Raw genomic sequence first — 17446 nt, forward strand, 5'->3', positions numbered from 1 at the left:
GCCTGATTGAGCCGCTCCCATTGGCCTCCAGCAGCCAGAGCCATCCCCTGCTCCCCCGCTGCTGCCTGCAGCGTGTTTTGCCTACATGTGGACATGGGCATGGTAAGGGGAATCCTGGGGGTCAGTCAGGGAGCAGGGGGAGGGTTGGATGGGTCCCTGGCCTCCACCTGCCACCCCCCCCGTGCGTCCCCCTCCCTCCCGCCTACCTCTCCCGTGCCTGCTTGTACTGCCAGAGCCAGCAGCAACTGCTGTCTGCTGCCCCCGGGTCCTAGTGCTCCCCATCCACTAATGGCAAGACAGGCTGCCCTTACCCTGCCCTTCCACCCTAGCCCTGAGCCTCTCCAACACCCCAAACCCCTCATCCGCAGCCCCCCGCACCCTAATCCTCTGCCCCAGCCTTGAGCCCTCATCCCCCCACACCCTAATCTTCTGCCCCAGCCCTGAGCCCCCTCCTGCATCATGAACCCCTCATCCTCAGACCCACCGCCCTCACTCCTGCACCCCCTACTATCCCCAAACTCCCTCCTCCTTCCCACACACCCCCTCCTGCCCTCAAACTCCCTCCCAAAGCCTGCACCCCCTCCCTTTGCACCGCCTCCCACCCCCAACTCCATCCCAGAGCCTGCACCTCGCCCCCTCCTGCACACCCACCCCCTGCCCCAGCCTGGAGCCTGCACCCAGCACCCAAACTCTATCCCAGAGCCCGCACACTGCACCCCTCCTGCACCCTAATCCCCAGCCCAGGTCCTGCACCCCAAACCTCCTCCCCCGACCCAACCCCCCTCCCAGAGCCTTAAGCAGGTAGGGGGGGGTCTGGGAGGGGGGTTGGGTGGGGGGAGGAGGTTTGGGGTGTGTGGCGACCAAAATTTCTACAACCCTGCCACCCATGCGAGTGGATAAGGGTTGGGGCAGTCAGGGGACAGGTAGGATCCTAGGGGGGCAGTTAGGCTGGGGGGTTCTCAGCAGGGGGCAGTCAGGGAACAAGAAGCAGGGGGGTTGGGGGTTCTGAGGGGAGCAGTCAGGGGGTGGGAAGTGGGAGGGAGTGGATGGGGGTGAGGCGGGGTGAGGGCGGGGCTCCCCCAGTGTCCTCTTTTTTGATTGTGGAAATATGGTAACCCTATTATATGTCACCAAGCAAACAGCTCCCGCTAGAGGCCAGGTGGGTCAGGCTCTTTCTGCTCTTGGTGGGAGCTGATCATGAACAGCGCCAGGAGATCAAGTGAGACAAACCCCAAAATCAGGAACTCGGCCCCCAAATCAGGAGATTTTAGTAAAAAAAAAAAGATGAGATTGTGGTTTGGGGGTTTGTCTGTTTTATTTAATGAAATAACTTTCAGTGGATGCGTGAAGAGGGGACGCTCAGGTAGGAGGAGGGAGGTTACTTTACTCTGTATCTGGCACTGGTCTGAGTGCCGCTTAACTAGTGTCCAGCTCTGGTGTCCCCACTTCCAGCCAGAGGCTGATGAATTGGAGAGAGGCCAGAAGGCCCGTGAGGATTTGCAAACCTGCCCTGTAGTGACAGACTCCAGGAGCTCAGTTGGATTAGCAGAGACAGGGAAGGGGTGACTGGGTCAGTCTATAGGGACTGTGATCATGGGCTCTGCAGTCTCGCAGCCAAAGGGCTGGAAGCGAGACCGTCACACTGGAAATCGCAGGGAGGGTAAATGAACCTCGGGACAGCTTCCCCGGGGGCGTGGTGGATTCTCAGCACTGGCCCTTTCCCAATGGAGCCGGGACATTCTGCTGTCAATGGAGCAGGAGTGAATCCAGGGAGGGCGGGGGCCTGTTCTGCAGCTGGTTGGACTCAGAGAATCACTGTGGGCCCAGCTGCCCTTAGAACGTGTCATCTAGAGGGTTAGAGCAGCGGGGGCTGGGAGTCAGGACTGCTGAGTTCTCTCCAGCCACCACACACGTGGCTCCTCGAAGCAGCTGTTTTTGTCACAAAACTTAATATTTTAATAACTTTAAAAAGATCATTTTTAAAACCAGTGTCCCCAGTGAGACACAGACAGCCAAGCCCTGGGGGCCGACGCAGGCTGGGGCCGCTTGCCTCCTTCAGCTCCGGCCATGTCGTACCGTCATCGAAGCCAAGGGCGGTGGCTGGTGCTGCAGTGCCTGAAGGGAGGGGCAGGGTCCTCTGGGGGTGGGTTCATCACTGCTGGCTGGATTCATCTCCACTGCCCGCGCTCAGCCCAGCCCAGCTCTGTACCGCAGGCGGGGCCGGGGACCCGGTCGTACCAAAGGGAAAGGTGCCCCCTGTGGCCAGAGGACGTCGCGTCGGAGCTGAGCGGCTGTCCTGTTGGAGTTGCTATTGCTGGCGATGCTGGCAGCGCGCAGGCCTGGGGCTGGTGAGTGCCCAGCGGGTGGGGGTAGCTGGGCAGCGTAACGGTGCCCCCCGCTGCCTGGCAGGTTCCGCTGGGCAACCGTTGAAGCATCTGCATGCGGCGAGTCCGGGTGCGTGGTGGGTCTCTGATCACGGGCAGGGCCAGGCCGGGGGCCAGGGGCCGGGTTTTCTCATGTGCAAAGCTGCGGTGTCTGGAAATGGGCTGAACGCAAGAGAGCTACAACCCCGAATCCTGCGGTGGCTAGAGCCCCTGCTGGGAAAGGGGGGGGTTACAGCAGGACTCGACCCCCCCACTGTCCCCTCCCCCCAGGCTGCCTCATGGGGAGTCAAAATGACAAATGGGGTCCTGGCTCTCAGCCCCTCCCAGAGCTGGGGACAGACCCCAGGGCTCCCAGCCCCTCTCTCTGGCTTCTAATTCCTTTTCAGCCCAGCTCTGCCTCATTTCTCTTCTAAACCCCGCCCCCTCCCAAACGCAGGCAGGAGGCAGTGAGCACTTGCTGGGTGGGGATTGGCTGTGGGGGCTGGAGCAGGAGGGCAGTGGGGGACGGGGGGCGGGGAAGGGCTGCAGGGCAGAAGGCTCCTGCGCTGTTGTGGAGCCCGACCCGGCCCCCCCTTACCCGCGTGGTGCTGGAGCTGGAGAACTTGGAGTACTTGGCTGGTCTCTTGAGGCTGCCGCAGCTCAGCCACCTGCGGTACTCGTCCCTCACCTGGCAGGAGAGAGGAGAGGGCTGGTTACCCCACGGCACAGGGGAGCTCATGGGGTGGGGTCTCAGCTGTAGGGAGACAAGGGCCCAGAACTTGCCAGGCAGGGCAGGAGCTCTCAGCAAAGCCAGCCCCAGCCCCTCCCACCAGAGGGACCTCCCAGTGGGGGGCACTGTGGGGCAGGAGCGCTGGCTGGTGGGGGGTAAGACGAAGTGGGAATGTTCTCTGAATACTGTGTGGGTGCCTCAGTTTCCCCTATGCATTTCTCAAGTATCTAGGTGGTGGGATAAGGGGGTGCGATTGTTGCAGAGCCCGAGAGGGCCAGTTCGATGGTGTCTGTACAGAGAATGGCAGACACCCTGTTTCCTGGGCCTCTCCCCTGCAAAGGTGCCAACTCAAGGTGTTGGAGAACAAAGCGTTCAGGCGACCTCCTGGCCTGGGAAAGAGATAAAGGCCAGAGGAGGGGTTGGAGAGCGCCGGCTGGGAGGGTTCCCGGGGGGGCGCTGTGGGGCAGGGGTTGAGCTCCGGCTCGGGGGGCACTGGCCTGTTTCTTGAGCAGACAGTGCAGCAGGAAGATGAAGAGCCCCTGCAGGCTGTTGAGGATGGTGAAGATGTAGGAGACGACCAGGCTGCGCTGGTTGAACTGGAACAGGCCGAAGATCCAGGTGGTGCCCAGGACGCAGAGCTGGGCGATGGCCGTGATGGTGAGCACCCTGCGGGGGAGGGGCAACCAGTCACATGGCCCCGCCCCTCAGTCACAGGCCACCTCCCCTTGGGGCCCCGCCCCTCAGCCTCAGCTCCTGTCTCCCTGGGGTCTCACCCCTCAGTCACAGCCCACCTCCCTGCCCTCCTCAGGGCCCCGCCCCTTGAGGGCTTGCCCCACCTCCCCATCTCTCCTAGGGCCCCGCCCCTTGAGTCAGAACCGCCACTCCCCCCGCATGTGACTGACATCTCCTGCACACAGCCCCACCTCCCCAGACTCTGCCCCCCAGCCAGTAGTGGGTGCGGGAAAATGTCACTCATATGTGGGCCCCTCTCCCCGGTCGCCCCCTTCCCCCACACATGGGGGGATGACATCACGTTATCATATGCCCCACCCGCTCCCCCTCCCCCGACGGGGGGCAGCAGGGCAGTGCCAGGGTCTCTGCTGCCCCGGGGGCTGCGCCCGCTACCTGAGCTTCTTCAGCTGGCTCATGTTAGGGTTGATGTCAGCGAATTTCAGCGACAGCTTCCAGACGGTGACCACGAAGATCACGGCGTTGACCTGCCGGGGGCAGGGGAGAGGCGGGTTGGGCGGGGAGCAACTGTGTCCCAGGGGTGGGGGCTATGGGATCTGCCAGCTGTGCAGCCCATGGGGCAGCCCCTGGCCTGGGCCGGGGGCGCCCCACTCCCCATAGTGACCCAGCTCGGCCCCTGGGGGCTGGAGACTTGGCGGGGGGGACGACCAGCTAGGGGCCCAGCTGCCCTGGCGCTGGGGCTGGGTGGCAGGGAAAAGAAGCGAGGGCAGCCGACAGCCAGGCCCTCAGGGGCCGGCCAGGGAGCCAGGCGCTGGCATGGGGCTGGGCTGGGGGAGGGGATTTACCGCGATGATGATGCAGACGGGCGCCAGGAAGCTCCAGATGAATTTCTTCTCCAGCGAGAGCCAGCAGCTGTGGGGGAGGACAGACACGGGTCAGTCACTCACCTGCCAGCAGGGGGCACTGCAGGGTGGGGTCTGCCGCCCCCCACCACTGGCAGAGTGGGGGATGGAGACTAGACAGCCCCCCCCTTGGTGCCCGGAAGCGTCCTTGTGTTGTACAAGTGTCCCAGGCTGGGGCCCTGAGCACAAGCTGCCCCTTGCCCAAGTGGCAGGAGGGTGCCCCCCTCCCTCATGCTGGCCTCACCCACCCCATGGGGGGCCACCCCTCCCCTCCCCTGGTGGGCCCGGATGGCAGCGGCACTCCCGGCTGAGCCGCTCCTGTCCCCGTGTGCTGCCTGGGCATGGTGTCATGTTCCCCTCGAGCCCCTGGCCGGGAGCACTGGGCCTGGCCCCCCCGGGCTGGTGACTCACTGGCGTGCCGTGCCGTAGCCCTTGCTGTAGATGGCGGCCGAGATGCCCACGATGAGGGCCGGCACGCCGTAGCCCAGCAGGAACATGTAGCGGCGTCTGAGGCCGTGGGGGGTGAAGACCTGAACCACCAGCAGGTAGAGCTCGGCGCCCTCCAGGCACATCCAGCAGAAGGCGGCCAGGAAGAAATAGTGCAGGAGCCCGGCCACCACGCCGCACACCACCTGCAGCCAACGGGACGTGGGACGTCAGGGCCGGGCTCCCGGCTCCTCCAGCCCCAGCCCCTGGCAGCAGGGGGCGCAGTGGGGAGCGAGACAGGAGCACTGGCTGTTGGGGGAGCTCCCGGCTACTTCAGACCCAGACACTGGGAGCACTGTAGGGAGCAAATCAGGACTGCTGGCTGTGGGGTGGCTCCTGGCTTTTCCCACCCCAGCCTGTGCCAGCAGAGGGCACTGTGGGGAACGGGGCCTGAGGCTGGCTGGGCGGGAGGTGGCGAGCTCCCAGTAGGGGGCATTGCAGGGAGCTGGGCCCGAGGCTGGCTCGGGGGGTGCTGTGGGGACCGGGGCCTGAGGCTGGCTGGGGGGGCACTCCCATCAGGGAGTGCTGCGTGGAGCCAGGCCTGAGGCTGGCTGGGGGGGAGTTGCCAGCGGGGGTCTCTGCAGGGAGCGGGGCCCGAGGCTGACTGGGGGAGCTGCCAGTGGGGGTCGCTGTGGGGAGCGGGGCCCGATGCTGGCTGGTGGGTCGCTGTGGGGAGCGGGGACCGAGGCTGGCAGGGGGGTCGCTGTGGGGAGCAGGGCCCGAGGCTGGTGGGGGGGCCGGGTACCCTGTTGCCGGTGCTGGAGGTGCCGGTGAGGAAGACGGTGTAGGCGATGAAGAGCGCCAGGCAGAGGTGCAGGTGGATGGTGGTGCGGGGGCTCTTGAGGGCGCGGCAGAAGAGGAAGGTGATGATGGACAGCAGCAGGCACAGCAGCGAGATCACCAGCCCCACCTTGGTGATGACGTCCAGGGTCCAGTCCTGTGCCGGGGGTGGGGTGGGGTGAGGGGGTTAGTCAGGGTCCCCCCCCACAAGGCAGCAGCCAGGCCGGGCTTTAGGGTACAGCCGGACTAGCCTGTCGGCCTCGCTCTGTGCCAGGGCTGGGAGAGCCCCCTAGTGGCGACACCGGGCAGCCTGCAGGAACCAGTGACTGGCTGGGTCCAGCAGCCCAGATGGATTCGATGCTGCCCAGCCTGCCCCCATCCCTCCCGAGGGGCTGACCCACAGCCCCAGGGCCATGGGAAGCCGAGGGGGCTCTAGGGTCACCACCACCCAAGGGGGAATCCCTGGCACCGATCCCTGCAGGACGGGGGCGCCAGAAAGTAGGAGGAGCCGGGGCTGTTCCCCGGAGCAGAGAGCAGAGCGCCCCCGCCTGGCGGGAGGAAGCCCCTGCCCAGGAGGGAGCTGCTTTTAGACCAGACGGACGCGCTTGTGGCTAAGGTGCTGCAGCTCAGGACTCCTGGGTTCTACCAGCTCTGGGAGGGGAGCAGGGTCTGGGGGTCAGAGCAGGGGGCTGGGGGTCAGGACTCCTGGGTTCAATTCCCAGCTCTGATGTCACCTCCCCGTGTGTCCTTGAGTGAGGCATTTAACCCCTCTCTGGCTCTGTGTGATGGGGATGGGGACGCTCCCTGCCCTGCAATGCAATGGGGTGAGCCCCCTGCCCCTGCTGCCCCCTAGTTTCCCAGCCAGGCATGCAGGCACGTCGGTTGCTGCTACGTGGGGAGTCTCCCTGTGCCCTTGGGGATGCGGGGGCTGCTTGCCGGTGGGGAATGAGTTTACTCCGGGGGGAATCTGGAGTGACTCCTGCTCCGCTGGGGAGGATTGAGGGGAAGAGCAGAACCAGACCAGCCCCAGGCCCCAGCGAGGGCTGCGCCTACCTCCAGCTCGTAGAAGGCCATGAGCACGGCGAAGCTGGTCAGGTGGTTGCACTGGCAGCGGGTGATGGTGGCGTTCAACTTCTGCAGGGTGCAGCCGTCGGTGGCCCAGCACCTGCTGTCAGGCTTCCAGTAGGCGCAGAGGAGGCGCAGGTCACTCTTGTTCTCCTGGGGACAGAGAGACGCTTGGGGAATGGGGGGGGCAGGAGCGGGTTGGGGGGCTGGCTGGGGCCGCACAGGGGGCAGGACTCCCCAGGCCCCGAGAGGGCAGGTCGGGGGGGTACGAGCGGCTGGGCTGAGGGCACAGAACATCAGTTTGTTCCTGTGTGGGAGGCGGATTCACCTGCTGGCCAGGGTGGGGGGTGTTACTAGAGATGGCTCCAGGCTCTGCCCCCAGCGCCCCAGGCTCTCTTCCCCCCATGCCCAGCCCAGGGGCTCACCGGCACCGGGTGGCTGAAGTGGATGCTGACGGAGAGGCCGAGTGCCTGGGGGTTCGGGTCACTGATGAAGGCCGACACCACCGGAGACAGCACACGGTAGCTGGGCCGCCCCGGCTCCTGCGCCCGCTTCCCCATCTGGCCGATCTCGTCCCACTTGGGCATCTCCACCCGCCCAGCACCGTCCAGGATGGGGCTCATCCCCTGGTATGTCAGCAGCCCAGCCAGCAAGAAGTCTGCGAGAGACAGAGGAGACGGATGAAATGGGGGGCAGGAGGGGCCCTGGGGCAGACTGGTGCCAGGGGGTGCTGTGCTGCTGGGGGTGCTGCCCCCAATGCCCTGGCCATGCCCCGTCCCCCTACACACCCCAGTCTGGCGCTAGGGAGTGCTGTGCTGCTGCTTCCAATGCCCTGCCCATGCCCATCGCTATACAGACCCCAGCACAGGCGATGATCACATACCTTTTTTCTGTCCTGGGTCTCCGGCCCACTTTAATTCCATCTGCGTCTTGCTCTGCTGCAGTGTCACGGTCTCCTGGCTCTGGTTCCCAGCCTTCCTGACCGCCAGCCCCAGCTCTGCAACCACAATGCCAGCCAGGGCTCACATCAGAGACGTGGAGAGGAAGCCTGTAGGTAGGCAAGGTGCTTTCCTGGCTGTGGGGGGAGCTCCCAGCTACTCCAGTCCCAGTCTCTCCCAGCAGGGGGCGCTATGGGGAGCTGGGTGGGAGCACTGGCTGTGGGGGGTGTCACAGAGTCCCCGGGCGATGCGCTGGAACTGCTCCCCACAAAACCAGTCAAGACTTTGGGGAGCCTCCTCTCCCATGGAGCAGACTGTCTTCAGGGCAAGAAGCTCACACGGCTTCACCTCCTGGGTCTGCCCTTGGAGCATTCAGCATATGCCCCTTCGTGCGCTTCCCACAGCGAGTCTGCCCAGGCGGGGTCCTGGGGAAGCCAGAAGTCCTGTACGCACCCCCACCTCGCAGTCAGACGTGACTCTCAGCCAGCCAGTAAAACAGAGGTTTATTAGATGACAGGAACACGGGCTAAAACAGAGCTTGTAGGTCCAGAGAACCGGATCCCTCAGCCGGGTCCATTCTGGGGTCCCGCGAGCCAGACACCGACACCTGCCATCACTCCCCATCCCCAGCCAGCTCCCAACTGAAACCCCCTCCAGCCCCTCCTCCTCTGCTTTGTTCCCTTCCCGGGCAAGGAGGTCACCTGACCTCTTTGTTCTCCCACACCTTTAGCATCCCCTTGCAGGGGGGAAGCGCCTGGCCATTAGTTGCAAGGCGACAGAGGGTCAGTCAGAAACTGAGGCACCCACACAGTATTCAGAGGAAACATTAAGAACATTCCCACTTAGTCACAGGGGGGAGCTCCCGTCTCCCAGCAGGGGGCGCTGTGGGGAGTGGGGCGGGAGCACTGGCTGTGGGGGGGAGCTCCCGTCTCCCAGCAGGGGGCACTGTGGGGAGTGGGGCGGGAGCGTAGGCTGCGGGTGATGAAAGCCCAACTGGGGCCAGGTGCTGACCTGTCCCTTTGGGGGATGCGATGCTGATCGTGCTGTCAGGCAGCATCAGGGCCAGTGTCCTCAGCAGCTTCTCCACTATGGCCATCAGCTCCGTCGCGATCTGGTGTCTCCACTCCACGCTCTCGCTCTGCTGCCCGACCAGATTTATCTGCTTCTCCAGAATGTCCAAGAAGCCCTGGCCAAGCAAACGTGGGGGGTGTTGGTGTCACAGTGCCTGAGCCCCAGCCGCACCCCCCATTCACAGATTGTTAGTCCTCCACTGTGTTCCCACAATCCCCCTGAAAGGAAAGACAAGTTCTCCTGCAATTGACATCACTGCCTGGGAGGTCAGACTAGATGATCACAATGGTCCCGTCTAGCCTAGGAACCTAGGAGAGCAGCTTCTTGGGCACAGAGCCCCCTGGAGAGGCAGGCATGGGAATTTTTGGGCAGTGCTGCTATTTATTTCTCTCCTGTTCCAGGCGCTGCATCCCTATAGATCACCCTGAGACTAGGTCCGAGTAGGAGCAGCGATTCCTCCCCCTAACGGGAACAAACCCAGCAAGGCCCCGAATTTTGGCTTGGCACCTGCAGCTGCCCCATCACAGACTCAGCGCTCTGAGCCTTCATCTGCTTCAGCTCCTCCAGCGCCGCTTTGCAGAGACGTCCCATCTGTGCCGGGAAGCTGCCCAGGAGGTTCTGCAGAACAAGGCCCAGGCCTGGCTCAGGAAAAGAGATCACAGAATCGCAGCCCACCTCCCCCCGTCCCGAGAGGCTCCCTCGGCTCAGAAGCCAGGCGCCAGAGGGAGCGCGGGCAATGCCCCGTCTGGCCCCTAGGGGGTGCCCGGCGTTTGCAAGGGAGGGTGGGGGACGGCGGTTGCAAGCTGAAGCGAGTTGCAGCAGCCTGATGCTGCCGATCCTGGAGGGTGAGAATCACCCCGGGGCAAAGGCCTAGGCCGTGGCTGGACTGCAGGGGCTCCAGGGACTGGCCACTGGCTCTTTGCCCAGGGGCGAGTTTGGCCCCAGAATCCTCGTGGGGCGAGATCAGTGAAAAGCAACGTGGCACTAAAGGGGAATTGGGGTCTATCCCCCCCCCCCCCCCAGGTCTGTGCCCCACTCACCTTGGCTTCGGCAGAGTTGTCATCATCCAGCAGCCGGGGGCAGGTGAGCTCTGGGGATGGAAAGGGAGGAGGAGTGAGACGTGGGCGGTGGGGGGAAATGCGGGGTCTGGCTGGGTAGGTGCATGCACCAGAGCCAGGCACACAGAGCAGGACTCATTCCCTCCAGCAGGGGGCGGCAGCAGCCTCCCCTCACTCCCCCCAGCAGGGACACACCCAGCCCATGTCAGTGATATGGGTGTAATTGATCCTCTCCCAGCAGGGGGAGCAGTGACCCCCCCACACACACACACACACACTCAGCCCCACACATGTGCGCAGCCCCTTCTCCCCATCCTCTGCTCACAAGCTGGTCTCTGTGAAAGGAACCCTCCCCCCTCCCCGTCCTAGGGGACTGAGCCGCAGTGGGGTGGGGCGGGGGCTGTGGAATCATCCCAGCCGTATCTCCCCTCAACCCTCTCCCCCCAGCTGTGCGTGGGTCTGGTGTGTGGTGGGGGTGGGGGGTGAATCCAGCAGGGAGCCCCGGGCTGGCCCCACAGTGGCCTCTAGGCACAGACTGCGCCCCCTGCTGCCCTCTTCCCAGGGCAGAGACTCCAGCCCTGCAGCAGGAATACAGGCACTGCTGTGGGGAGAGACGCCCAGCCCCTGCCAGCCCTGCTCACCCCCTCCCCAGCCTGGCCCTGCTCCACTCCCAGAGCCAGACCTGGGCGCTGGTGGCTGTGGCTCTGAGACAACCGGAAACACCCCAGTGGATGGACAGGCTGGGCTGGGGGGAGGTGAAAGCCTGGAGGCTGAGCCCTCCCTGGCCAGGGCTGAGACCCAGAGGGACCCCGTCCATGGGGGGCAGGGGGGCTGATGCACCGTCCCAGACCAGTTCCCAGCTCACTGCTCCCTTGGGCAGGACCCCAGGCCTTGCCAAGACCCCCCAGGTGTCCCCTCCATGCCCCCCGTGGCAGGACCCACCTTGGCACAGGGTCCTGTTCCTGTTGGAGGGGACGTAGCCGGCCCGGCACTCACACCAGTAGCTTCCGTAGGTGTTGACACACGTGGCATTGGGGCCGCAGATATCTGGGGTCTTCTTGCACTCGTCGATGTCTGAGAGGGGAAAGCGGAGACAGGGGGTGTCACACACAGCACGGCTGGGGGCGCATGGGGGACGAATGACCATGGAGGTAACCCCCACCGATAGCAGGGGGCGTGGTCTGTCGGTCAGTCTGTCTGCTCCATCTAACCCCCCTCCCCATTCTAGTCTCCTTTCTTCGCTGCTATTTGCAGTGTCCCAATCCCTGCAGCACAACCCCTCCCCCACCCCCCAGATTCGGGGGTCCAACCTTTTCCAGACCAGGACCCTGTGATCCGCTCCCTGCACCAGCCCTGACAGAGCGGGGTTCAGGCGGGGGCCCGATCAGCCAGTTAAGCTGCAAAGGGGAAGTGACTTAGGCTGCCTAGGAGGGGACAGGTGGGGCTTCTATACAGCCCGAGGGCTGGGCCCAGTGGTGGGGGCCTGAGGCGAGGGGGACTAGGAAGCACTGAGTGGGGCTAGAAGCCCCAGAAGAAGGGTTTCGCTAGCAGGCATAAGACAGAGGGGTCTGACTTTGAAAGGCTCCCCCAGAATGGGGATCACAGCGTGATCTGGCCGGACGGCCGAGACACGGAGCAGCCGCGACTCCGTGAGCTGCAATGGTGGAAGAGAAGAAAGGGGGCGCTGAACTGGAGCTAGTTGTCAGAAGGGCAGCGTTACAGACCCGTTCGGGATACACCCAGCCCTGCCCCAACCATGGAGCACTAGGAGAAGGTGGGTGGGCTGTGCCCAGGAGAGTGCAGGGGAATTGGGTGCTCTCCCTTTTAACTAGTTTCTTTGCTCTCCGGTGGTGCTCACGGGGGTCTATGGCAGAAGTCTGCAAACCCCAGACATGCAGCCAGGCCCTGCACGGCTGGTAAATGGGTTGTTTGAAGGCAGCTGGATCCAGGGATCCCCCTACTCCTAACACTGCGCAGTGAGCAGCGGCCCGACAACGTCCATTCCCGGACCCTGCTGTGACCCCCAGGCCCAGGGCCCCGCGGGGCGAATCCACCGAGCCCTCGGACGGATGACGCCAGCTTGACACTCGCTGCCGATCTGGCCTGTGGAAGCCGAAGCCAGAAGAGACCCGCCCAGCCTGACCCCCAGCATAGCCCCAGCCGGAGTCGCCAGCCAGCGGTTCACCAATCCGGCCCCAAACGGAGGGGACTTTACTGCCCTCGCTGCCTCCTGGGGCCTTTCACCGCTGTGGACAGTCTGATCTGACAGATGGGCCCCGCCCTGCCCGTCAGAGAGCCATGCCGTGATCTAGCCAAACCCTGGAGGGCTGTGCACCCGCCAGGCTGCCAACGTGGGTAGCGCCAGCTGCCGGGCAAAGGGGGATACACAGGGGATGTCGGGGCTCCATGGTGCAGCGCCGTCACTCACCCCGTGCAGGGAGTGGGGTTTTCTACCTAGGGACCCGGGTTGTACATGCAGAGATGCACTCGTTCCGGCCAGCCCCTGAGGAGCCTGCAGTCCTGTCTGGGGCAATGAGAGCTGGAGAAGCAGAGCTGGGACGAAAACCCCTTGAAGTCAGTGGTGCTGCACCAATTGACACCACTGGGGCTCTGGCCCCCGCGTTGTGACCATTTCACATACAGCAGCACTGAGTTGGTGGCGACATATGGGGGACGGGCGCATCGTCAGTCATTCCCGCGGGTTGGGGGAAGCGGTTGAGCTGCTGCGGAAATGGCCATGACCGATTCTCCCAGAAATCCCAGCCAGAAACGAGTGCTGGAATTCGACATTTGCCTGCTTATTAACCCAACATTTCAGTCGTCCAATCAGGAAGCAGAGAAAGACCATGGGACTCAGGCAACCAATTGTACAACATCAGTGACAAGTTTTCGGAGCAAACAGTTTGCCAATAAAATCACAGACATTTATCCACCCAAACAGTCGAAAGGTCGGCCGGTGAACGAGCAGGTTTGGATCAGCATGCAGAGCTGTTCTGCTGACTCCCCCTGGCGTTCAGATCAGCAATGGCCTATCAGTCACCATCCCTGGGGACAGATGGGTGACGATCTTTCTTGAGGACGTAGGGACAGGGCCACAGAAGAAAGCTAAGCTCTCCCCGATATTTATCCATAACGCTTTTGCTTCACACAGAAAACCTTGTGGCTAAAATCTCCTTTGCCTGGACGTCAGCAAACAAGTCAATCAGCGGGGAGAGTCAAGAGCACTCACGGATCCTTCCCCTGGGCCGTGCTCCAGCAGCTCTGTCTCAGACTCCCCTTCTCTCTCTTTCCCGTGACAGCGTTTTGCTATTTCCCGCTACACCCCTTCCCCTTGGTCGTTATTTGCATAAAGGGAGCACCCAGAGCGCTGCACACACACTGCCATAAAGAGCTTCTGGTCTAAATGGACAAGAGGTGGGAAAGAAAACTGAGGCAGGGAATTGCCCAAGGACACCCAGCAGTAACAGAGCTGGGACTAGAACCCAAGTCTCCTGAGTCTCCGTCTCAGACCCAACCCACTAGACCTTTCAGCTTGCTCCAGAGAAGGCCAAGAATGTGTCTCCCCTGCCTCACCAGGCAGATTTTACCCTCTGCTCCCCCTCACTGAGAGGAGCTTTGTGTCCCCTGGCTCAGTTCGGGAGTGGATCAGGGCTGGAAAAAATCCCTTGTTCCTTTGGCAGGAAACTCAACTTTTTGCTCCATTGTTAAACCTCTTGGAAGGCAACGGGCCTACCCCATGTCTGTGAGGGGGCTTGTATGTGCCAGCATCCAGCGAAGGCCACTGAGCCACAGAACAAGGAGATAGCAAGTTTGTCCTGCTCTAGTAGCTGGTTCCCATAACAGCCTGCTACAATGACTAGCTAATGGAGTTACTCCCTTAGCTCCAGCAGCTGAAATGTGTGCTTTCAACAGGCAGGGCCGGGGTTTGATTCCTGCTAATGACCAAGGCTTGTTCCTTCATAATGCCAGTTCCTTAGCAGGTGCTGAGGGTTCGGTTAATGGGGTTCCAGAATCTAATGGGCTTTTTGAGCCCAAGCTGTATTAAAGGTTGATCCAACACAGAGTCCTTGGCTCCGTCTCAGCCCAGTTTGCTTTGCAAAGACCTGACCTGCCCCCACCTCAAAGCTCTGCTACGAAAGAGCATCTTGGGCTCTGATTGCAGCGGCAGGTTTGGGGGGATGTTGCAGCTTCTAATGACGTCCCCAAGGCCCTACGCTGGTGCCGCGGTGGAATTAAGCAGCCTGGCAAGAGAAATGGCGACGTTCAGTCTCCGGGCTCAGTTTCCAATGTGTAAGACAGGCTGGGAGTCAGAACAGACACTTTGCCCGGGTGTGGCGCAGAGAAAAAGCGAGAACTCAGGGCAACCTGGTTAGTTTCACCCTCCAGGCATGCGGGTTAGTTTCAGAGATCCTGGGTAAGCTCAGTGGCCGTGCATTAACAGCATCGCCAACGCCAACCAATCAATAAAAGCCCCAAACCCTGAGCCAGGCTGCAAAAAAGTCACGAGATTGGTTTAAAAATCACGAGATTTTTCTTTTTAACAATCCATTTTGGCTTTCTTTTGTTTGACTCTGGTTTGGGAGCTGTCGGTTACCCCAGTGTAAAGTTTGGCAGTTTTCCCTCTGCCACATGGGCCAGGCCCTAATTTTGATTTTAGGCAAAAGCGGAATCACGTGACTCTGGGAGGTGGGGCTTTAAGGCAACACCACGCGTTAGCAACACTGCAGACAAGCCAGAAATATCATGCCTTTGCCACGACTGTTTCCAGCTCCCGTTGTACCTGTGCAGATCTTAGACGGATCCTTTTGACTCTTCCCAAATCCCTCACTGCATTTACACATGTAACTCCCTGGCATGTTGATGCAGTTCCCGTGGGGCTCACAGATTGTGGCGTTTCGCTGGCACTCGTCAATGTCTGCAAGGAGAGAGAAAGCGCTAGGTCAGGCTGATCTAGGCGCTGTACCTTGGGCACTGGGGTGACGCTGCTGGGGGATAATCCAGGCGTCCGACATGCACCGTGCTCTGGGGAACGGGGCTGGTTAGAGCCAGGAGTTCAGTTACTGGGTCAGCGACCGGGAGCGAGTTGGCTATTGTCCGGAATGAGCCGCTCCAGCTGGGAAGGGAAAAGCAGCCCTGCCAGGACACGTGCCTGCTGCTTCCTAAAGCTACCAAGCGGCTCTGGCGATGCCCAGTGCCGCAATATCGGTGCAGACGGCAATGCCTGAAAGAACCATCCGCCCCTGGAAGGGACAAATGGGGAGCTGCTTTGGAGGAAGGGGATAGAGAATAACATGAGGGCTAGTCTAATGCCTGGAGATCAGTCAATGGGGTGACCTCCTCTGCAACCCATGAGCTGCCCTGGGCACCCCCTTGCACACAGGACAGTGCAGAACCAGAGGGGTTCAGAGACAGGCAATGAGAATGATCAGGGGCCTGGAAAAACCCTCTACAGAGAGAGACTGAAAAGACTGGGACTGAACATAAGAGTGAACATAAGCGGGGATGTGATAAGAGTCTATAAATGACTGACGGGGATAGAGAAGGGAGATGGGGAGCTTCTATTCTCCCCATCTCATAACACGAGAGCAAGGGCCAGTCAGGGAAGTGAGAAGAGGGGAAATTTGAAACTTAGCCCAGGAAAGGCTGTTTCACGCAATGTGCGATTAGCCTGTGGAACTCCCCACCACAGGAGTCACTGAGGCCAAGAATTTAGCAAGATTCAAGGAGCGACTGGACATTCCTACGGATGATGAGAACAGCCAGAGTGATCATAGTTAAAGGGCACAAACGTTTGGGAAGAGAGAAAACCTCCTGCTGTGGGGCTTCAGCCCATCTGAGTATTAGAGTCCAGGAAGTGAGGGCAGATTATCCCCCGGCTGCCACTGCAGGGCTCTTCCACCGTCCTCTGCAGCATCTGGCTCTGGCCCGTTGGAGCCGGGATACCAGGCTAGATGGGCCCCAGCTCTGATCCCATCTGCACTGTGCAAGTGCCAGCGTGACTTGTGTCTCAGCCTGGCTGGCGCCACCGTTTTGCCTCTTCAGAGGCTGAGCTGCTCCCGGGGCAGACTGACCCTGTAAGAACCGACCGGCTGCATCCTGCCAAGTGCTGCCTCCTCCGCCCCCCGACCCTGCAACACTCGTGGGTTCTCCTGACAGCACCAAGGCGGCTACGCGTTTCCAGAACCTGCTTTATTCCGGAAATGACATACAATCGGGTTCTGCCCCCGACGGTTTCCAAGAGTCCATGCGGGATGGGAACGGAGCTTCCAGCGTCCTTATCCATCCCGTCCTGATGCGATTGGGATGTTTATAGTGGGTAGCGCCGCAGCCGGGGTCCCGTGGTGCCAGGCGCTGTACACACATCCAGCCACAGCACAGCCGCTGATCCAAAGCGCTTTCCCCAGCTCCGACGCTCTGTCTGCTGGAGAAGGGGCACCATGCGCTGGGTTCTCGGTGGTGCGGCCAGAGCTCTCCCCTCCCTCGGGCACACGGGTGTCCCGCGGCTTCCAAACTCGCTCCGAGTTGCAGGGAGCTCTGAGATTGGGTGTCTCTAGGGGCTTAAGTCCATGGGGAAATTGATGGTAACAGCTCCTGTGGAATCGCTCCCCATCCGGACACTCTGGTCTGGAATAATCAGTGCGCTTCCAAAGAGAACAGTGATCGCCATCAATCCCCCCGGGGACAAGCCCTAGGGATTCTCTGCACGGCTCCCGATACCAGCTATCCCCGGACAATCCCCGGGACGCTGGCTGAGATACCTGCGGCGCTGATTTCTTCTTGTGCCTAGACCCGCCCCAGGACACTGGCTGGGGTTATCCCACGCGGCCGGGGGCTGGGCGCAGGAACGGCTGGGCGAGGTCTCTGCCAGGGGAAGCGTTTGAATGAATGGGCTCCTGAGTTCTCCCAGTTCGACGGGCCCGGTGCTCTGCCCCCCCCAAACGGGGGTGTAAAGGGCGGTTTCCATGGGAACGGCCGGCTAGGACTTGATACAAGCTCTAACTACCGGCTGAACGTCGCAAACAAGGGCCTGGAACGCCCCGGCCCCTTCTCCAGTCAGGCCGCCCTGGCTGCCTAAGGGGGCAATCCAAACACCGAGGCAGGGGAGATCCTGGCCCCCACGCGCTGGGGCAGCAGTTGAGGGTCACAGCTGATCACAGCCCCGGTGAGTGGATCTGGTGCCTTTGCTGCAGCCGGCAGCAGCGTCTGGTGCAGCAGCAGGCCTGGAATGAGCACAGGGGTGTGTGTATGCGGGCGGGGGGGTAAGACACTCGTGTGTGTGAACTTGGGTGAAGTTGGCTTTCCCAGAGCTGGGCTCGTAGCCATCGCTGCAGGTGCAGTAGTAACTCCCAGCCACGTTGATGCA

General features: G+C 61.9%; 1 protein-coding gene across 12 annotated transcripts in view; it reads right to left on the reverse strand.

The window, feature by feature from the left end:
• LOC101943218 (adhesion G protein-coupled receptor E5) overlaps positions 1–17446 on the reverse strand; it is a 76077-nt gene that overhangs the window by 35145 nt on the left and 23486 nt on the right. For 3 of the 12 annotated variants that reach the window (XM_065576154.1, XM_065576156.1, XM_065576162.1), the window contains 15 exons: positions 14864–14998; positions 11026–11157; positions 10066–10115; positions 9533–9643; positions 8966–9140; positions 7900–8013; positions 7442–7674; positions 7005–7169; positions 5917–6108; positions 5097–5317; positions 4629–4695; positions 4219–4310; positions 3591–3759; positions 2962–3051; positions 1933–2594 (listed from right to left, as the gene is read on the reverse strand). In XM_065576154.1, the coding sequence (XP_065432226.1) occupies positions 2586–2594; positions 2962–3051; positions 3591–3759; positions 4219–4310; positions 4629–4695; positions 5097–5317; positions 5917–6108; positions 7005–7169; positions 7442–7674; positions 7900–8013; positions 8966–9140; positions 9533–9643; positions 10066–10115; positions 11026–11157; positions 14864–14998 (1955 nt within the window). In that variant the 3' untranslated portion in view covers positions 1933–2585. Of the gene's footprint in view, positions 1–1932; positions 2598–2961; positions 3052–3590; positions 3760–4218; positions 4311–4628; positions 4696–5096; positions 5318–5916; positions 6109–7004; positions 7170–7441; positions 7675–7899; positions 8014–8965; positions 9141–9532; positions 9644–10065; positions 10116–11025; positions 11158–14863; positions 14999–17446 lie in introns of those variants that run through there. The other 9 variants (XM_065576153.1, XM_065576155.1, XM_065576151.1 and 6 more) reach the window with 5 other exon arrangements.

Source organism: Chrysemys picta, chromosome 22 (genome assembly GCF_011386835.1).
Source record: "Chrysemys picta bellii isolate R12L10 chromosome 22, ASM1138683v2, whole genome shotgun sequence".
Lineage (NCBI taxonomy): Eukaryota > Metazoa > Chordata > Testudines > Emydidae > Chrysemys > Chrysemys picta.